At 45.5% G+C, this 15,988-nt stretch overlaps 1 protein-coding gene across 1 annotated transcript in view; it reads left to right on the top strand.

The window, feature by feature from the left end:
* LOC146178965 (uncharacterized) overlaps positions 1 to 15,988 on the top strand; it is a 45,146-nt gene that overhangs the window by 27,996 nt on the left and 1,162 nt on the right. The window contains exon 4 of the mRNA XM_084578673.1: positions 11,401 to 11,699. Coding sequence (XP_084434799.1) covers positions 11,401 to 11,699 — 299 coding nt within the window. The remainder of the gene's footprint in view (positions 1 to 11,400; positions 11,700 to 15,988) is intronic.

The raw sequence follows: 15,988 nt of genomic DNA on the forward strand, positions 1-15,988 counted from the left end.
CACGCGTTCGTTACTGAGGTCATTCAAGTGTGAAATTGAAGGCATGGCGTCGCTCTTAACACGCGCCGTTTAGAGCCACTCTAGCAGCGTTCTCATAGCCCCGTTATAGCCACGTGGCATTCTGACACAAGCCGGGAGGGGAGCGCCTGAGTCGAATTCGATGCGCACGAACATTTCATGCGCGAAAGCATTAAAGCGACATTTGATGTCTAGATTCTTGCCTCTTTCTACATGCGACGTCTACGTCTCTTGGTGCCAAAGCACTAGTGGCGTCCGTGTGCTGTGCGATGTCAGCGCACGTTAAAGATCCCCAGGTGGTCGAAATTACTCCGCAGTCCTCCACTACGGCTCCCCCTTCTCTCTGTCCACTTTCACTCCCACCTCCATCCCTTCCCTTACGGCGCGGTTCAGGTGTCCACAGAGCAAGTGTGACAGATACTGCGCCTTTCACTTCCTGTGCACCAACCAACCACTCAGACGTATCCGCAAATCTTTTATGAAGCCGCTGCCGAGTTCATGCAAATACTCTGTCGGAACGTATTCGATTTAGTACAAAGGATGTTTTCGTGAGATGAAAGTGCGGCACCGCGTAGCTATCGCAGTAACCTATCACCTCGCCTTTTAAACTGCAACGCACTAAGCGCACTCTCAATCTTTGCATTGCCCTTCGTCGTCTCAGTGAACTTCCATTAATGCAGAATAGCTTCCATGTGTCCTACTCGGCTTAAGTAAGTAAAACCGTCAGCTAGAAACTTTGACTATTTGTTAAATAAAAATTACCAGCACTCCAAAACAGAGCACGAAATGAAAAAAGTTAATCGTACACGACGATTGTGATTGATGTGGTTAATTCGCGTGAGTTTTAGTTTTCTTAAGTGTGCTACATGTTTATTGTGTACAAATGAGAGACATAGCTTTATAGTGAGATAAGTGAGCGCTGATGTATCTGACGCTCTTGTCTCATTGGTACTCCCCTTATGGGGCTGGGACAGGTGGGCCGCCTCCGCTTGCGGCGGGGGCTGACCTGCCACAGACATTTTATCTCCTGTAGGCCGTCATTGCACCCGCCATCGTTTCGGTGGTGAACGACGGCTGTTGTTGCGGACGCGTCCTTCTCTCCCTCTTCCTTGTTTGTGGAAGGCAAGGTATATGTGCTGTGCGATGTCAGCGCACGTTAAAGATCCCCAGGTGGTCGAAATTACTCCGTAGCCCTCCACTACGGCTCCTCTTTCTCTCTTTCCACTTTCACTCCCATCTTCCTCCCTTCCCCCACGACGCGGTTGCGGTGTCCACAGAAAAACAAGTGAGACAGTTACCGCGCCTTTCCCTTCCTATAAATAAATCAGTTTTTTATATGCGCTTGCTTTGCTGCGCTGGCACCGATTTTTATTTTCTTTGCGACATGATAAATTTTCTGCCAGTTAAGATAGAACTTATAGGCTTTGACTCAGCAGTCTTAAATTTTTCCGTCTATGGCCTCTCTTGAGGATCTTTGCGCGCAGGGTCGCCACTTTAATTTACAACTCGGTCACTGCTTCCAAAGATCTGTTGCATCCGACTCGGCCACGCAATAAGGCTAAGCGGCAGGCCATGCGAAGCGCCACCTCCGTGTCCCTTTGTGACTATTGCTTTGCTTTGATATGCGCCTGCGTCGGACGCAATGTTGAGTTCAAAGTTCAAAACAGTGACCGTGTTGTAGCTAGAAGTTGACGACATGTTACTCGCTATTCAATAATTCCATATTTTGCGCCTGTGTTATCTCAGACCTGCTCATCAAAACCAGTTTTAAGCTACCATAATATGTGAAAGACCTCCTACCAAGCCGTAAGGATATGCTTGTGATGGCTGAAGAATAGAGTGCTCGACTCGCGTGTTGGGCTCCCGGTGTGTTCGGTTGCCATCCCGGCTTTCCAACTGAAAGCAGAAACCCCAGGTGACAGCGACCGATAGATGACAATGTCGTGTGGTCCTCTGACATCCCACCGACCACTCAGTGGCATGTCGCACATGTGCACGCAGCAGCACTGAAAACATGGAGCACTGAGGGGCACTGATTCCCAGCACGGATCCCTCTGTGCAAGTACGGGGGCAGGCAAGTGGGCTGCATGGCCGCTGGGGCTCATCCTCTTATCCGTTTAAATTTGTGTGCAAATAACGTAACGTATACAAGCACAACAACATCATTCTATCTGCCACATTCCAGAGGCACACTCGTGGTTTTTAAGGCTGTGGGCCTTCAAACTGTCGACGCACATTTCACGTTCGCGACGCCGATGTGTACTTTTTCCAACACGGGAGTACAAACGCTCGCGCAATAATATTAGATTTTTCAGCTGTTGGATACTACGGCTACTATATGAATGCAAAATACATATCATCATATGTCAAGAGACATCGATTGGTGTTTGAGGCATCTGTCTTCGTGTAGCATATAATATCAAATATATTGAAGACCTTATTGCTTCACTGCGTATTATGAGCTCTTATTGTAGCAAGATATTGTGCACCAACAAACACAATCTTCTTTGTTTGTACAGTGTGCGTTTGAACATTTACTTTTCTGTCAGTCAAGACAGCATAGTATTTTGTGCAAATTCCGCTATTTTTCTTGTATTTTCCACAAACTTAGTTTTAGGCGATGACGATCCATACATACTCGAACCTTGAGAATTCATTTTGGCCTGATGAGATTTCATAAAAACAGCGGATAATTTCTGCAATATTCCTTGATGCAGAGATAAGAAACGAAAATGGTGCGCACCGAGTTTCTTTTGCTTTAGTTCACATGTTTGTGGCATATTGTGATTTGTGACATTTTATCGATTAAATACTTTTCGCTTTAAGTCATCTCTTTTCTACCACAAGAAGCGTCAGCTATCCATTTTGATAACTACTTATACTAAGTTGTCTACAAACATATTTGTTTGTTCATCCTTGCTTTGTCCACAGTGTATAGGACAGAAAAATAAACGTTTGGAGTGCTCACTTTTAACATGAAAATTCCCAGACGTGCCGTTCTCCTGTGACGCGAAGAATTTGTAGCGATAACTGTGCTTCTAACCGCGCGCCTCCTTCCATATCAGACCTCCGTGCTGTATGCACTGTATTCCAGGCGCCCGGCGCCTGATCTTGTCGAACGGGAGGAGTATAATGAAGTATAAATACGGTATTTCTTGTTGGATATACGCTGGGAACTCGCCGATACGTGCATTTACGAGTTCTTATATAGAGAACTTGCATGAAGCGATGCATGCTGGGTAATCCACCATGATCATGTCGCTGGCAGCAACGACGCAGCCCGGCACGGCCACACAGCCTCGTCCATGCCTCGTCTGCATGGTCGTGTAGTGCGCGCAGACGATGCTGGCGTGATCGGACAGGCCGACTGCTGGCTCTTCACGATTCCAAAAACAAACAAACTTGTGTCTGTACGAGGGCGACAAGGCAAAGCATTCATCTAGCGACGCCGACGCGAATGGCTCGCACGGGCCACCACACGCGAGATCGACGTCAATTCGGGCAAGTATTAAACTACTCGTCAGAACTAGAAATCATGAATGTTGGCGATGTCGACGGATGGCCACAGGTCCAGACGAAAAGTGCAGTTAATCGTCTGCAACGTTGGTCGTCTGCGCGTAGCTTGAACAGATCCGCGTCGCACTGTTTTGCATTTCTTCATAGGGCCCATTTTTTCGGGCAGAGCGTCGACACGTACATTCCTCAGAAATCAGCCGACAATTGCAGGCACATAATGGCAGCGCACGAACAGCCGCTTGTTTGCTCGGTGGATCGTTGAAACCGACAAGGCACTTGCTCAATTCAGCCTGGCTGCGTTGCCCGCCGTCTGCTGCCAGCGACATCATTGTGGCGGATTACCCAGCATGCATCGCTTCATGCAAGCTCCCTATAACGTCTTTTGACACCATTCTAATTAAGTTCCTGGATCGCCTTCTAAGAGGTGACCCATACAACAAGGCGGTCAAATGGTAAGCACACAGAATACAGGTTCTTGAAACTTCGAAATGCAGCATGCCATTCTTTTTCCAAGGTAAAGTAATTATTACAGGTTTTACAGTAAAATAATGCGGAAATTGTTTTCTGGTACCATGGCGACGTTTTTTAGCGGGTAAACCAAAAGTCGCACCAGTTAGCGATATTTTTGGCGATGTTCTTCCCAGAAGACCTGCAACCCTGCCCGGCATACATGCCCTCTGTATGCAGGGGGCACGCAACACAGAGGTCTCAGAAGAGTTCTCCTTCTTGCACCCTATGAACACTTCGGCGTCTCATTGAGAGTATATAGATGCAATAGCGCCTTCAATGCGGCTAATAATTAGCAATTTTTTGCATATTTATATATATAATTTATATTCACAAAAGTATCACTGTAACATCAGTCGCATCTCAAACACACGTTGGTAAGTCATACGCACCAGAAGCTTTGACTATAGATGCCCTTCTAACAAACCTGCAAACGCGGCTTCCTGGCTTCATTTACCACCATGAATGATTCATAATAAAAACAAAAAGTATACCCTTTAAATGCTTAGCTATACAAGGCAAGGCGTGGCAGTCAAAGCTACACAAAGCAAATCAAGCCTATTTAGATTTAATTAACCCTAAACACGCTGAATTATGTGGTAGACATAATTTTGTGTAATTAAGCCTATTTTGACAAGATTCGGAAAAATCAGGTTTGAACAAGCCACCTTGAGAATGTCTTGGCTTATGCATAACTAAGCCTGCTTATATCCGTGGAAATACACAGGGCTCCCAGGGAACCGTCAATATTCGCGTGATGTGATTTCTTACGCTAAATTCTGATCTTGCCCTCGACCTTTACCGAGAGCCCAATAAAACTTGCCCACATCAGAAGATAGCCACATCCATTATGCTGCAAAAAAAAAAAAAAAAAACAGTTGCGGGGCCCGCTTGAATGTGACGTCATACCTCTCTATCCATGGAGGAAGGAAAGCTTAGGAGAGGCCCTGGCGTCATTTGTTTGAAGCCGGCGCGGCCGCGCCGCAACCGGACGCTGCAACGTCTCTCCTCCTCCTTTACCCTTTCTCCGCGACGCTCACGTACATACCTAGGGCCCTTAGCAACGCTGTTGCTAGTGGCCCGAGTTTTCATAGCAACCGCTATGCCGTTGCTAGTGGCCCGACTTGGCTAACCCTAAATTTTGACGTCACTTCCGCCACACTTTCTCCATTGCATTGGGAATGGCAAGGGCCTCTCCTAAGTTGTTTCCTTCCTCCATGTCTCTATCAGATGAAGCCCGCTTGAATTCCCCGCCTAGCCAGGAAGAACCATGAGCACAAAAAATGTTTATAGATGCAGATATAAGCGCTGAACTGCAGAATCGTAACTTTCTTTCGTTTTTAACTTCTCATCTGCATATCTCTGAATGTTTGCATTTGCGCTTTGGTTCACGGGAAAAAGATGGTATATAATCGCTGTTGTCCAAACACATTCTGTTGCAAGTTACCGCTCGTCATACACCATTAGTACGTCCCTGTACCGGTGCTGACAAAAATAGACGCATCGCTCTATTTCTTTCTAAAATTTTCCACGCGTTTTATAATTTAAACTGGCAGTCATGATATATATAACGTAGTAGGAGAGACCAGCGCGCTTTTCACGTGGACAAATGATGTCTTATTACCTCCAAAAGAGAAGACATGATTGTAATTTGAATGAAAAAGTGTGCTTCATTTACTTATGTTTGCGCTTCAACCTTTTTTTCGCCTCTGGGTCATTTTTCTCGCCTCTGTGAACATGCACCACAACGCCCAGCTGCAAGCAGTGCCGCTGATCTGCTACTGTTGCTGTGATGGAAGTAGAAGGAAGCAAAGAAAAGAACAGAATTGTAAGCCGGGGCTTTCCACAGGAATTCGTTTACCAGTGCTAAACAATGCTTCAGCAATGTAAAGTTAAGTGATAGGAAACGTGCAGAGTGGGTCAGAGAAATAACTCGAGTTAATGACGTTCTAATGAGAATTGCGTATAAATGGGCGTGGACAGGGCATGTAGTACGTAGAGAGGATAACAGATGGCGGCTTAGAGTAACGAATTAGATTCCAAGAGAAGGCAAGGATAGCAGGGGGGGGGGGGGGGGGGTGCAGAAAGTCATGTGGGAAGATGAGGTTAGGAAGTTCGCAGGGGTGAAGGGGAAGCCGCGCACAGGACTTGGCTAATTGGGGGAATATGGGAGAGTGTATAGCCTGGCAGATGGTGATGATGGCGATGCAGAAATGCTTCTGCATGTCCAGTATGTCCGTGCTTAGCCAAGCTACGCCTTCAATAGAGCGAATGCGCTCTACTAAAGGTATACTAAAGGCGCGTCTTTTTTTTTTTTTTTCACCGCTGCGCCGACTGCTGCGGCCTGTAGCAGCTTTCCGTAGCACTGTAGCATCGCTAGTTTCTTACGTTTGCCGAGAGGTGCCTAAGCGTGGGCGCGGACCAAAATGTCGTCGGCGCCTTTAGCCGGCGTAATTCGCGAGTGAGTTCATGTTGGCTTTGCAAGTGACACAGACTTGGTCTACGTTGAACTGGATTTGGCCTTCAGGACGACACTCTAGGTGTGTCTTTTTGCAGGAAGCGCCATGCTACCTTTGTCAGCCCCCCCTCACCCCCCCCCCCCTGGTCTGGTGAAGTGTTTTAGATTCAAGATGAGGGCCTCACCAGGACAAGGGGGCCACCGCGCGACGCTACCACAGGAGTGGGCTGCACTAAGCGCGAAGACCACCAGTGGCGCCATCGTGGCATTGAGCCAACGAGGCGTTTGACATTAATGACCACACGATTGGTGTCACCAAGAACGAACATTTCTTGCGATAGAACCATATTGAAATCGAGAGTGTTCCACCAGTAACCGAAAAAATGACAGACGGCCGACACCGAATCTTCGGAACCTCCGCTCGCAGAGATTGCGACGTTTTTGCTCCAAGTGCTAGCAGACCTCTTTCCGTATCTTTGTCATTAGTTCATAGGGGCGCGGTACTGTGCTGTGGTATGCGGCTGCGCAGCACGCCAGCCGTATTTGGTATCGCGTGCTCCACGAGCAGGACGACGAACTGGTTAACGGCTTCGCCTGGCAACGGATTTGGGTATACCGCAGATTGATACGGTGTACCTAGAAGCTAGAAGAGGTCCGCTACACGACGGAGAAGCGCTTCACGAACGAGACGTGCAAAAACCTGTGCACAATATCCTCCCTACCGCCACAAAAACGGAAAAGGTGTTCGCAATCTGACCCGTGTGAACGCCGGATCCTTAATGGGGAGGACTCCTCTGTTGAGGAGATAGATGAAGGACGATTTGCTTCGTAGAAGACCGCCATGATGTCAAAGCAGGTGGCTGCCTTGGCGTAAAAGGGCGATGAAGAGACCAACCGTGGCATGCAACGAGAATACGTGCTCTGGGTGAAGAGGCGGTGTCGAGTGCTCAGAAAGTATGAAGTCAGACTTCGAATGGGAGGAATGTCTGATCTCAGTGTCACTTGAATCCACTTGACATCCAAGGCCGAGGCTACGATGCCCAGGTCTGAGGCCTCCCCTATCTCTAGGCAGCTCCAATAAATGAAAATGGATCCGCTCCATGCAGAGCATCGTCTGTGCCAACAAAGGAGTTCTCGTAATCTCGTAAAGATAAACGTTCTCATAATATCTCGCTTTAGATTCAATTTTTTCAGCCTTGGACCAATTTCTACTTGAGAACCTTCCGAGCTGAAGTCAAAACCAAGCAAGCAGACTTCAGCCTTCACGGGAAGATAGTGAACAGGCTAAGGATTGGATGGTGCACAATCAAAAAAAAGGATGGCACTCTTCGACCTATTAACCCTGGCCTCACTCGCCCTATAGTACACCTCCATCCGGGACGCCAATGGTCAGGTCGTCTGAGTAGGCAAAGATGGGAGCTGCTAGAGAACCTGGTGGTAAACGAATTCGCGCTATCTGGCTATCTCGAGAGAGCCTCTGTAGGAGATGCTGAAACGCAAGAACGTCGCAGAAAATAGGAGCATCCCCGCCGGACTTCACAGCCCACTTCGAAAGCATCTGACGTGCAGTCTTACACAGTGACTGCTGAAACTGGCCCGGAATATAGAACTCTGACTATGCGCTGGAAATCGAAGTCTATACCAGCTTCCTCCAGGACTTGAAATAAGCATGGATGACTAAAAACATCGAATGTCTTTTTCTGATCAAAGGAGCAGAGATTACCAGTAAGATGTATATGCTGAGCGCAGATGTCCCTGAAGGTGAAACCATCGGGTTGGGTAGAACGACTGGAATGCGACAAGCCTGATAAAGACCTATAACTTCTGGAAGGAACGAAGTTAGGCGAGAGAGTTAGCACTTGGCTATCATCGTATAGTCGGCATTCAGGAGCGTGATGGGACGCCAGGCTCGCAGGTCAGTGCGTCTCGACTCATCCTTGCAAAGGGAAAGGACCAGCCCTTCCCTTTGAGCGTCCGAAAGTGTTCCCTCAACCAGGAGCCTGTTCACAAGGGCGATGAAAAAAACTTGACATAGAACTCAGTAGTCAGGCATTGCACTTCGTCTCTCCGTCTCCCTGCATTGTACCTTTAATAACGTCGACTTCAGGGTTGTATTATTTGTAGATTACAATGCCTATTGGAAGTTTTTCTCAATATCATTTAGTACCAATCATTTAGTACTGAAGATTCTGCATTCTAGAGAATGCGTGTGGGTGTTAAGTGCGCTGGAAATGTTCGGTTAATGTGTCCGGGCGCGGTGCGATCAGTAAACACCTGCCTGCCAAACTGTTTGTAGGCTCACACAGCACCAGCCACTGTCAAGCTGTTTTCTACACCTATATAATAAATTATTAACTACGTACGTAACATGTATACCCCTGCCGTTCTCCTCCCTTGACTGTCCCACCATTCTTTTCCTTACCTTTCTGGATTCTCTTATTTGCTTACTTTGGGTAGCTATATCGTTTGTTTCTATTTTCATGTTACTTTCTTCAACACATCAAACATAATCTGAAACGTAAGACGCCATACGTGATTCAGTCATCAATTATGTGGCCACAGTAAGAAGAAACGTTACATAAGCGAGCGCATTCGACACGCATCGCTCTGAGTATATATATTGTCGGCAATATGTTGTCGGGATTTGTCGTTATAGAGAGATTATATCAAATGGAAGTAGTTTCGCCGATGTTACTCACTGGTCTGCAACTCCTTGGAGGCGGCGGAAGAGGTGCGGAAGCCGGTTTATGATTAATGACGATATTGAGGCGAAACCTTCTCTAGGCTGATGGGTGTGCGCGCCCGCACGAGGTGTCCACCTCTGTGAGCGCTTGAATAAACATAAGACAAAACGAATCATTTTATGCGATAGAAGAGGTGAACGGGAACCTGTAAACCACGTTTTATGACTGTAGGGTAATTAAATAACTAACTATAACCACAAATGTCAAATTTGCGACGAAATAGAACCGGACGTCGAGATAGTCAGAAGATGTATACGCAGCTCGAATGTCGAAATAGCACAAAAAATGTCCAAAGTAGCTTAGAAATGGCGCATTTGTGTCTATAATTAGATTAAGAGTCTGTAAATAAGAGTAATTAATGATTAAGATTACCGAAAGACCTATAATTTGGAACAAAAAGAGAAACTTGGGTGATGCCGTCACATCCGCCGGAAGGATCTCGAGGCAGTGGGATATTTCAGGAAATGAGTTAAAAACGCCGGATTTGTGTCAAAGTAGGTAAAAGGAACATCTAATTAAGTATAATTAAAACTTCAGATTACCGAAGGACCAATAACTGGAGTCGAAGAAATGAATGAAATCAAATGCGGTAAGTGAGTACAAAGTATCTCATAAGGGTTTTCGTCTTAGCGCACTCAAGAGGTATCTAAGTGCCTCCAGGAATGTTGAGATGATAATTATAGAGGCGTGAGTTCAGTACGTCATCGCCGTACTAGCATTCTGCGATGGTCGTTAAGAAGAAACACTAAAAAGCAGCCATAAGCTTCCAGAGTACTTTCTCAAGCTCCAGTCCTGTGATACGTATGACGACCTCCAAGAGGATACAACGCACCAAGGAAATGGGCTCATCTCCCCCTCAAGCGCTTACAAGGGTCAATGGTGATTATTTAGTAAATTCACTGAACAATGGTACATAACTCAGAGCTTGCGAAGTCTTCACGTCAAAGAAGAAGAAGGTAGTTACCGCATCACGAAAGCCACAGTCAGTCGAAATAATTGTTACTTATAATGCCGTTGGGGATTATGGAAGTCATATCGCCGTGGTATTTAGACAAGGAAAAAACGTTAAACAAATTCTTGAGTTCCTGAGGTACCGTCCACAAGATTCACTAATGTACCGGCAGTATCGAGAGAAACAGCATTGGTACGGTCTCTTCCCGCAGGCATATTCATGCTGCCACACCAAATTAGCTGACCATATTTGGGGTAGCAGTCACAGGAACCAGCGCAGAAGCGCCGTCCACAAATGTAGAGAGGCGCACCTTCTTTACTGATGTTGTGTGATCGACTACTTACAACAGTTCTCGGCGGTGGTTCCCGCGTCTTGACGCATTCGCTACGGCATATCTCAGCCATTGCGACTATTCACAGCACTACGACATCCACAGCAAAGTGCAGAATGTCGTAACCTTCCGCTCATCTCCCGTCAATGCAATTAGGAACATTTACAGCTATTTAGGAACTCAATGCGGGGAAGGTGAGCCCAGTACCTTCCTACAAAGGTCGTGCACACGAACTGACACAACGTCATGCGAGAGATCAATGTCCCGGTGTGTCAGGCTGACGCATCGGAACGTCACGCTGATGCAGGCCACGATGGCCGCCACGGGAACCAGGTGCACCAGACCAGAAGCTGTGACGTTCAACGATAAATATACAAGAAGTGCAGGCATAAACTCGAAAACTAACGTTGACGTTATAGTAGACAGGGTAGCGAAGGAGCGCCTAGATTAGCTTTTACAGAAAATATCCAAAGCTTTAAATGTAGTAATTGAAGCAATGTAAGTTTTAATTAGGGTTAACCCCGCTTATAAAAATCTCTTTAAACGTTATTTCCTGATTATATTTGCGTGGCCGTGTTCTTTGTCATTACAGTCATACCACAACTGTACAGGTTATTTCTCCACAGACACTTTAACTCTGCCGTTCACTGAGTCTCGCGAGCATCAGGTGGATGAAGACAATCGTCAACAGATAGCGGAACATGCGCGTCGAGTAAAGATAACACAGGTTTTCTACGGGAGCCTTTAGTCGATTAGCTATTGTTATCCTTTTGTCGGCCGCCGATAGCGCACCTCTCCGCCCCGTCGCGATAAGTCTCGTCGAAGCTGAGTGCAGTGCGCCGAACAAACACATGGCATGAGGGTTCCTACGCAGGTATCGCCATGTCGAATCCGGGAAAGGCTGGTCTACACCGGTTCAATGGCCACGTTGGCGGAGTTAACTGGCGACCAACACGGTTCTATGAAGATGTGCCGCCATGGCATGTTTGCGGATTGTGCAGCATGATTCCACTGAAAACGGTGCACTTGCCCTGCTCGCATATTATTTGCGAATTATGCTTCGAAGCCAGCCGCTTTGATGGGATCTCCCTTTGCCCCTTGGATTTGGAACCCTTCGGATACGAAGAGTGCCAGAGGATTGAAATGTCTGCCAGAAAAGCAAGCCGATTGAAGGTAACTAAAAAAGGATATTGGGTGTGTGTCACAACTGCTTTTGTTCATGGTCTTTTTTAACGCAACGCATCGGGTCCAGTCGTTCGGCATCGCTCTGAAAGGCAAATATAGCATGTGATGTATCTAGGCCTTTAAAACTAACAATACCGGCAGTGAAGACACGCATCTGAAATTGAAAAGTACTGCTTTCACCAATTCACCAAGCGCAATGCGTGCTTGAGCTCTCAGTCAAGCATTTGCAACGGTATTGAAGGACTGAGCCGGTTTCCTAACCTCTGATGCACAGTGGTGGGTTGCCGCATACCTTTTTGGATTTCACTCGCCAAAATAACGACGCGAGAATGCCAAGATAGACCGGTTGGTTGGTTGGTTTGTGGGGTTTAACGTCCCAAAGCAACTCAGGCTATGAGAGACGCCGTAGTGGAGGACTCCGGAAATTTCGACCACCTGGGGTTCTTTAACGTGCACTGACATCGCACAGCACACGGGCGCCATGCTTTCCGCCTCCATCGAAAAGTGGCCGCCGAGGCCGGGATTCCATCCCAAGGACGCGGGATCGAATCCCGGCCTCGGCGGCCACTTTTCGATGGAGGCGAAAAGCATGGCGCCCGTGTGCTGTGCGATGTCAGTGCACGTTAAAGAACCCCAGGTGGTCGAAATTTCCGGAGTCCTCCACTACGGCGTCTCTCATAGCCTGAGTTGCTTTGGGACGTTAAACCCCACAAACCAACCAACCAACCGGTCTATCTTGGCATTCTCGCGTCGTTATTTTGGCGAGTGAAATCCAAAAAGGTATGCGGCAACCCACCACTGTGCATCAGAGGTTAGGAAGCTGTTTGTTACGCCAACGTACCTGGCTTAGACATTGACCTAATTGACCGGGTTTTAAACCAGGCACACAGAATGAATAAGTTCCGTAATCTCTGAGGCACTACGACTAATTCAGCCATGCCAACGTAAAGTCGCTAGAATGTCAAAAAAGATAAGATCTGTCCTTCAATAACCTTTCATGCCATCTATGTTCATGATTAAAGCTCCTAAACAATGCAATTCAGGTTAAAGTTTGATATTTTTGACGAACTACTAAGCAACTTTTGTGCTCGACAGTTTTCATGATAGTCACAGCAAGCTGGATTGGCACTGCGAAGCACCGTAAGAAAACTCTGCAACCTGCACTACGCCTTTCGGTGCGTTTCCCGAGTAGTTCTCAGACGCTGCTCTAACAACTTTATAACAAAAACATACCCTAGACTCCTGTTACTTAGACGTTTACATGCTGACCAGATAGAAGAGAGGGTAAGCGTTGTTGTGTTGTAAGTGTTGTAATCCAGTGCCAGATGTAAAATGAAGGCATGGCGAAAACAAATTTGCACTCTCTGTAGCCAAGACCTTATAGGACAACGAAACCTTAATTCTTATCAAGCACCCTGCATTTATATCTTTAGTTTATTTGCGCGTACCAATGCAAATGGATATTGCTTTTTGTCAACAGCCATCGCTGAGCGCACGACTAATGGAAGTGCGAGGAATTTCGTTCGTGAATGGTGGTACAGTGGTAGGCTTTAATAAGCCATGCGTGCAAGTGAGATCTCTAGTGAGCAAAAAAATGACGAGGTACTTCAGCGACTAAAGTAGTGAAAGGCGAAGGCATTGTCTACACAGCGTCTAGAAACGTCTAATTTTAGATCAATAATTAGTCAACAAACACTCATAATTAGTCATTAACTACTCGATAAATAAATTAATTAGTCATGAATTAGTAATTGTTTATTGTTCGGCATATGGCCATATAAGGTATGCTCTCGTGCATACGGTGGTGGTGCTCTGTGATTGGTAAAGACCTTCATGACGTCATCCCGTCTCGACCTATCAGAGCCGCCGCAAAAGCGGGACACAGTTTGTCCACGACAACGATAGGGCATTAAAGGCTTTCGCCTTAAAAGGGAGGGTTTGATGTCTACACACCAAATCGTTATCATTGTCTATGCACTCCTTTATTGTCTCGTGCATTTTCTGTGATTGGAAACATGCGCGCATATAGCCAGATGGTATCAGCCGGTTAGAATCGGACGAAATGAATGAGCACTACTAGCATCGCCATCTTTATATACCTTCCATTCATTACTTACGGACAGAGAGTACAAGGCGGGGTTCTTGAATTAGCATAAAGGTTGGTTCTAGTCCGATATTCACAGATTTTGAAGTCATGATCAGTTCTAGATACATAGTGTGATTGCTTAAAATAAATATGTTTATTAATACCAGTCCTGTTTTTATATATTTTTAAGAGCTATTTCCAGATCAATTTTCTTCGGCGAGTAGAGAGCGCTTCCCATTCCAGTTCTCTTTTCATTTCAGTGCAGCTCTCACCTCGATTGTACCGCCCAAGAACGAACCTTGCCGCTCTGTTCTGTATTCTCGCTATTTTGTCTATCAAGGTTTTCTGGTGAGGGTCCCACACACAGCAATGTAATTAATGTAAACCAAACGTAATAAAAGGCCTAAGACGGGGCCCTGAGGAACTCCCGATGTGACCTCGACAGCAGGGGAAGACTCTCCGTTTAGTATGACGCATTGTCAACGCTGGGAGAAGTAACTCGCGATCCAGTTACACACTTCCTTGTTTAAAATTACCATGTGAAGTTTGTGAAGAAGCTATGGGTGACACCGTGTCGAACGCTTCGCGAAAATAAAAAAAAAACTGTCTGCCCGTTTTCATCTACATAGTAAAACATGCTCAGTTGCGTTCTGCAGGACAATCCCTTACGAAACCCATGTTGTTCATTAACAAGCAATCAGTTTTTCAATAAATGTTTCATTATTTCCTTGTATAAAACACGCTCCAATATTTTGCACCAGATGAATGTTAATTAAATAGGCCTCTAATTGTTTACCTCTTTTTTTGAGACCAGCCTTATAAACCGGAACTGCATGTGCCATTTTTCGGTCATCTGGTAGCACGCCAGTGCAAAGCGAATTAGAGTATATTAGATAAAGATAGGATGAGATAGGCTGGGCACAGTGCCTCAACATACGGGGAGAAATACCTTCTAGACTGTGTGCCTTGGTTTCATCTACATTTCTTAACAATGCTTCAATACCGTTCACACTAAGCTCAACAGGTGGCATTGATGGTGCAGCACACTCACATGGGGAATTCCAGAAATTTGTTTTCGGCAGAAATATAGATTGAAAAAAAAATTATTAAAACAAGACGCTTTAGCTGTATCGTCAGTTAAGACTTGATTATTGTGAACAATTTCTTTTATTCCAGTAGCGTCACAACCGCAGCTTTTCACGTATTTCCAAAAAAGCTTCGGATTGCTTTTCATATTCTCATTCAGCTGGTTGAAGTACTGTTTCTTCGCAGTAATTACTTTATTTTATATTAATTAGTTACCTTGATTAACGTGTTATACTGGTAACTACTTTGTGTCATCTTGAATGTGAGATATACTTTTCTTTTCCTCATCAGTCTCAAGATACTAGGAGTCACCCATGGCTTCTTGCACTCTTTCAGCCTGGCTGAATCAATACTCGGCACATACTTCTCTGTCAGAGCTATCACCTTTGGTTTAAATTGTGATCACAATTGTTCAAAATCAGCATGATTGGAAAAACTGTAGAAAACAGACAAGTGATTAAACAGCTTCTGACAACATTTAGACTGGCTGAAATTATTCATAAAATAAACTCTAAGTATACAATATTGTTAGCTAAATTCTGCGCATTAATGTTTCAGTATTGAAGCAGGCTTCACACTGAAATTAAACATTGGTAAAACGCCGTTTGTGACACTAATCATGGAAGATTTTCGAATATCAAAGCGCTCCTGCAGTTTTCGAAGTGACTGTGCAATGATGCGCACGTTTTCAGAAATATGCGTGTTTTGGCGCGAGATTTCCCAAATTTGTGAAGCGACAGTACCGAGAATATATCGTATTTCAAATTTGAGAAACTATATTAAAGTTCATGAACTACTGTGACTGTTAGTAACTTACATGTTCATAACGTAATTCTAACCCAGTGCCTTACTGTACACGCTATATACGCAAGCATTCGATTCGAGTTAGCAAGTTTATTTGCTATCATCCTCCGCTTTATTTTTTTATGCCTGTAACAACAGTTTATCAGAGAGAGGCAACTTTATGCCCCAAAGAGACTATTTTAGGAAATAATGGCTGGCTTCTCAGAAATGCCGTCCATATATGTTTAGTATTTGTCGACTGTGTACTAAGTATTCAGAGGAGAAAATAAAAATTAGCGTGCGTGTATGTCACTGTCACTTG

The sequence above is a fragment of the Amblyomma maculatum genome, chromosome 9 (assembly GCF_055883805.1).
Source record: "Amblyomma maculatum isolate TAMU_Amacu chromosome 9, ASM5588380v1, whole genome shotgun sequence".
NCBI classification, from domain to species: domain Eukaryota; kingdom Metazoa; phylum Arthropoda; class Arachnida; order Ixodida; family Ixodidae; genus Amblyomma; species Amblyomma maculatum.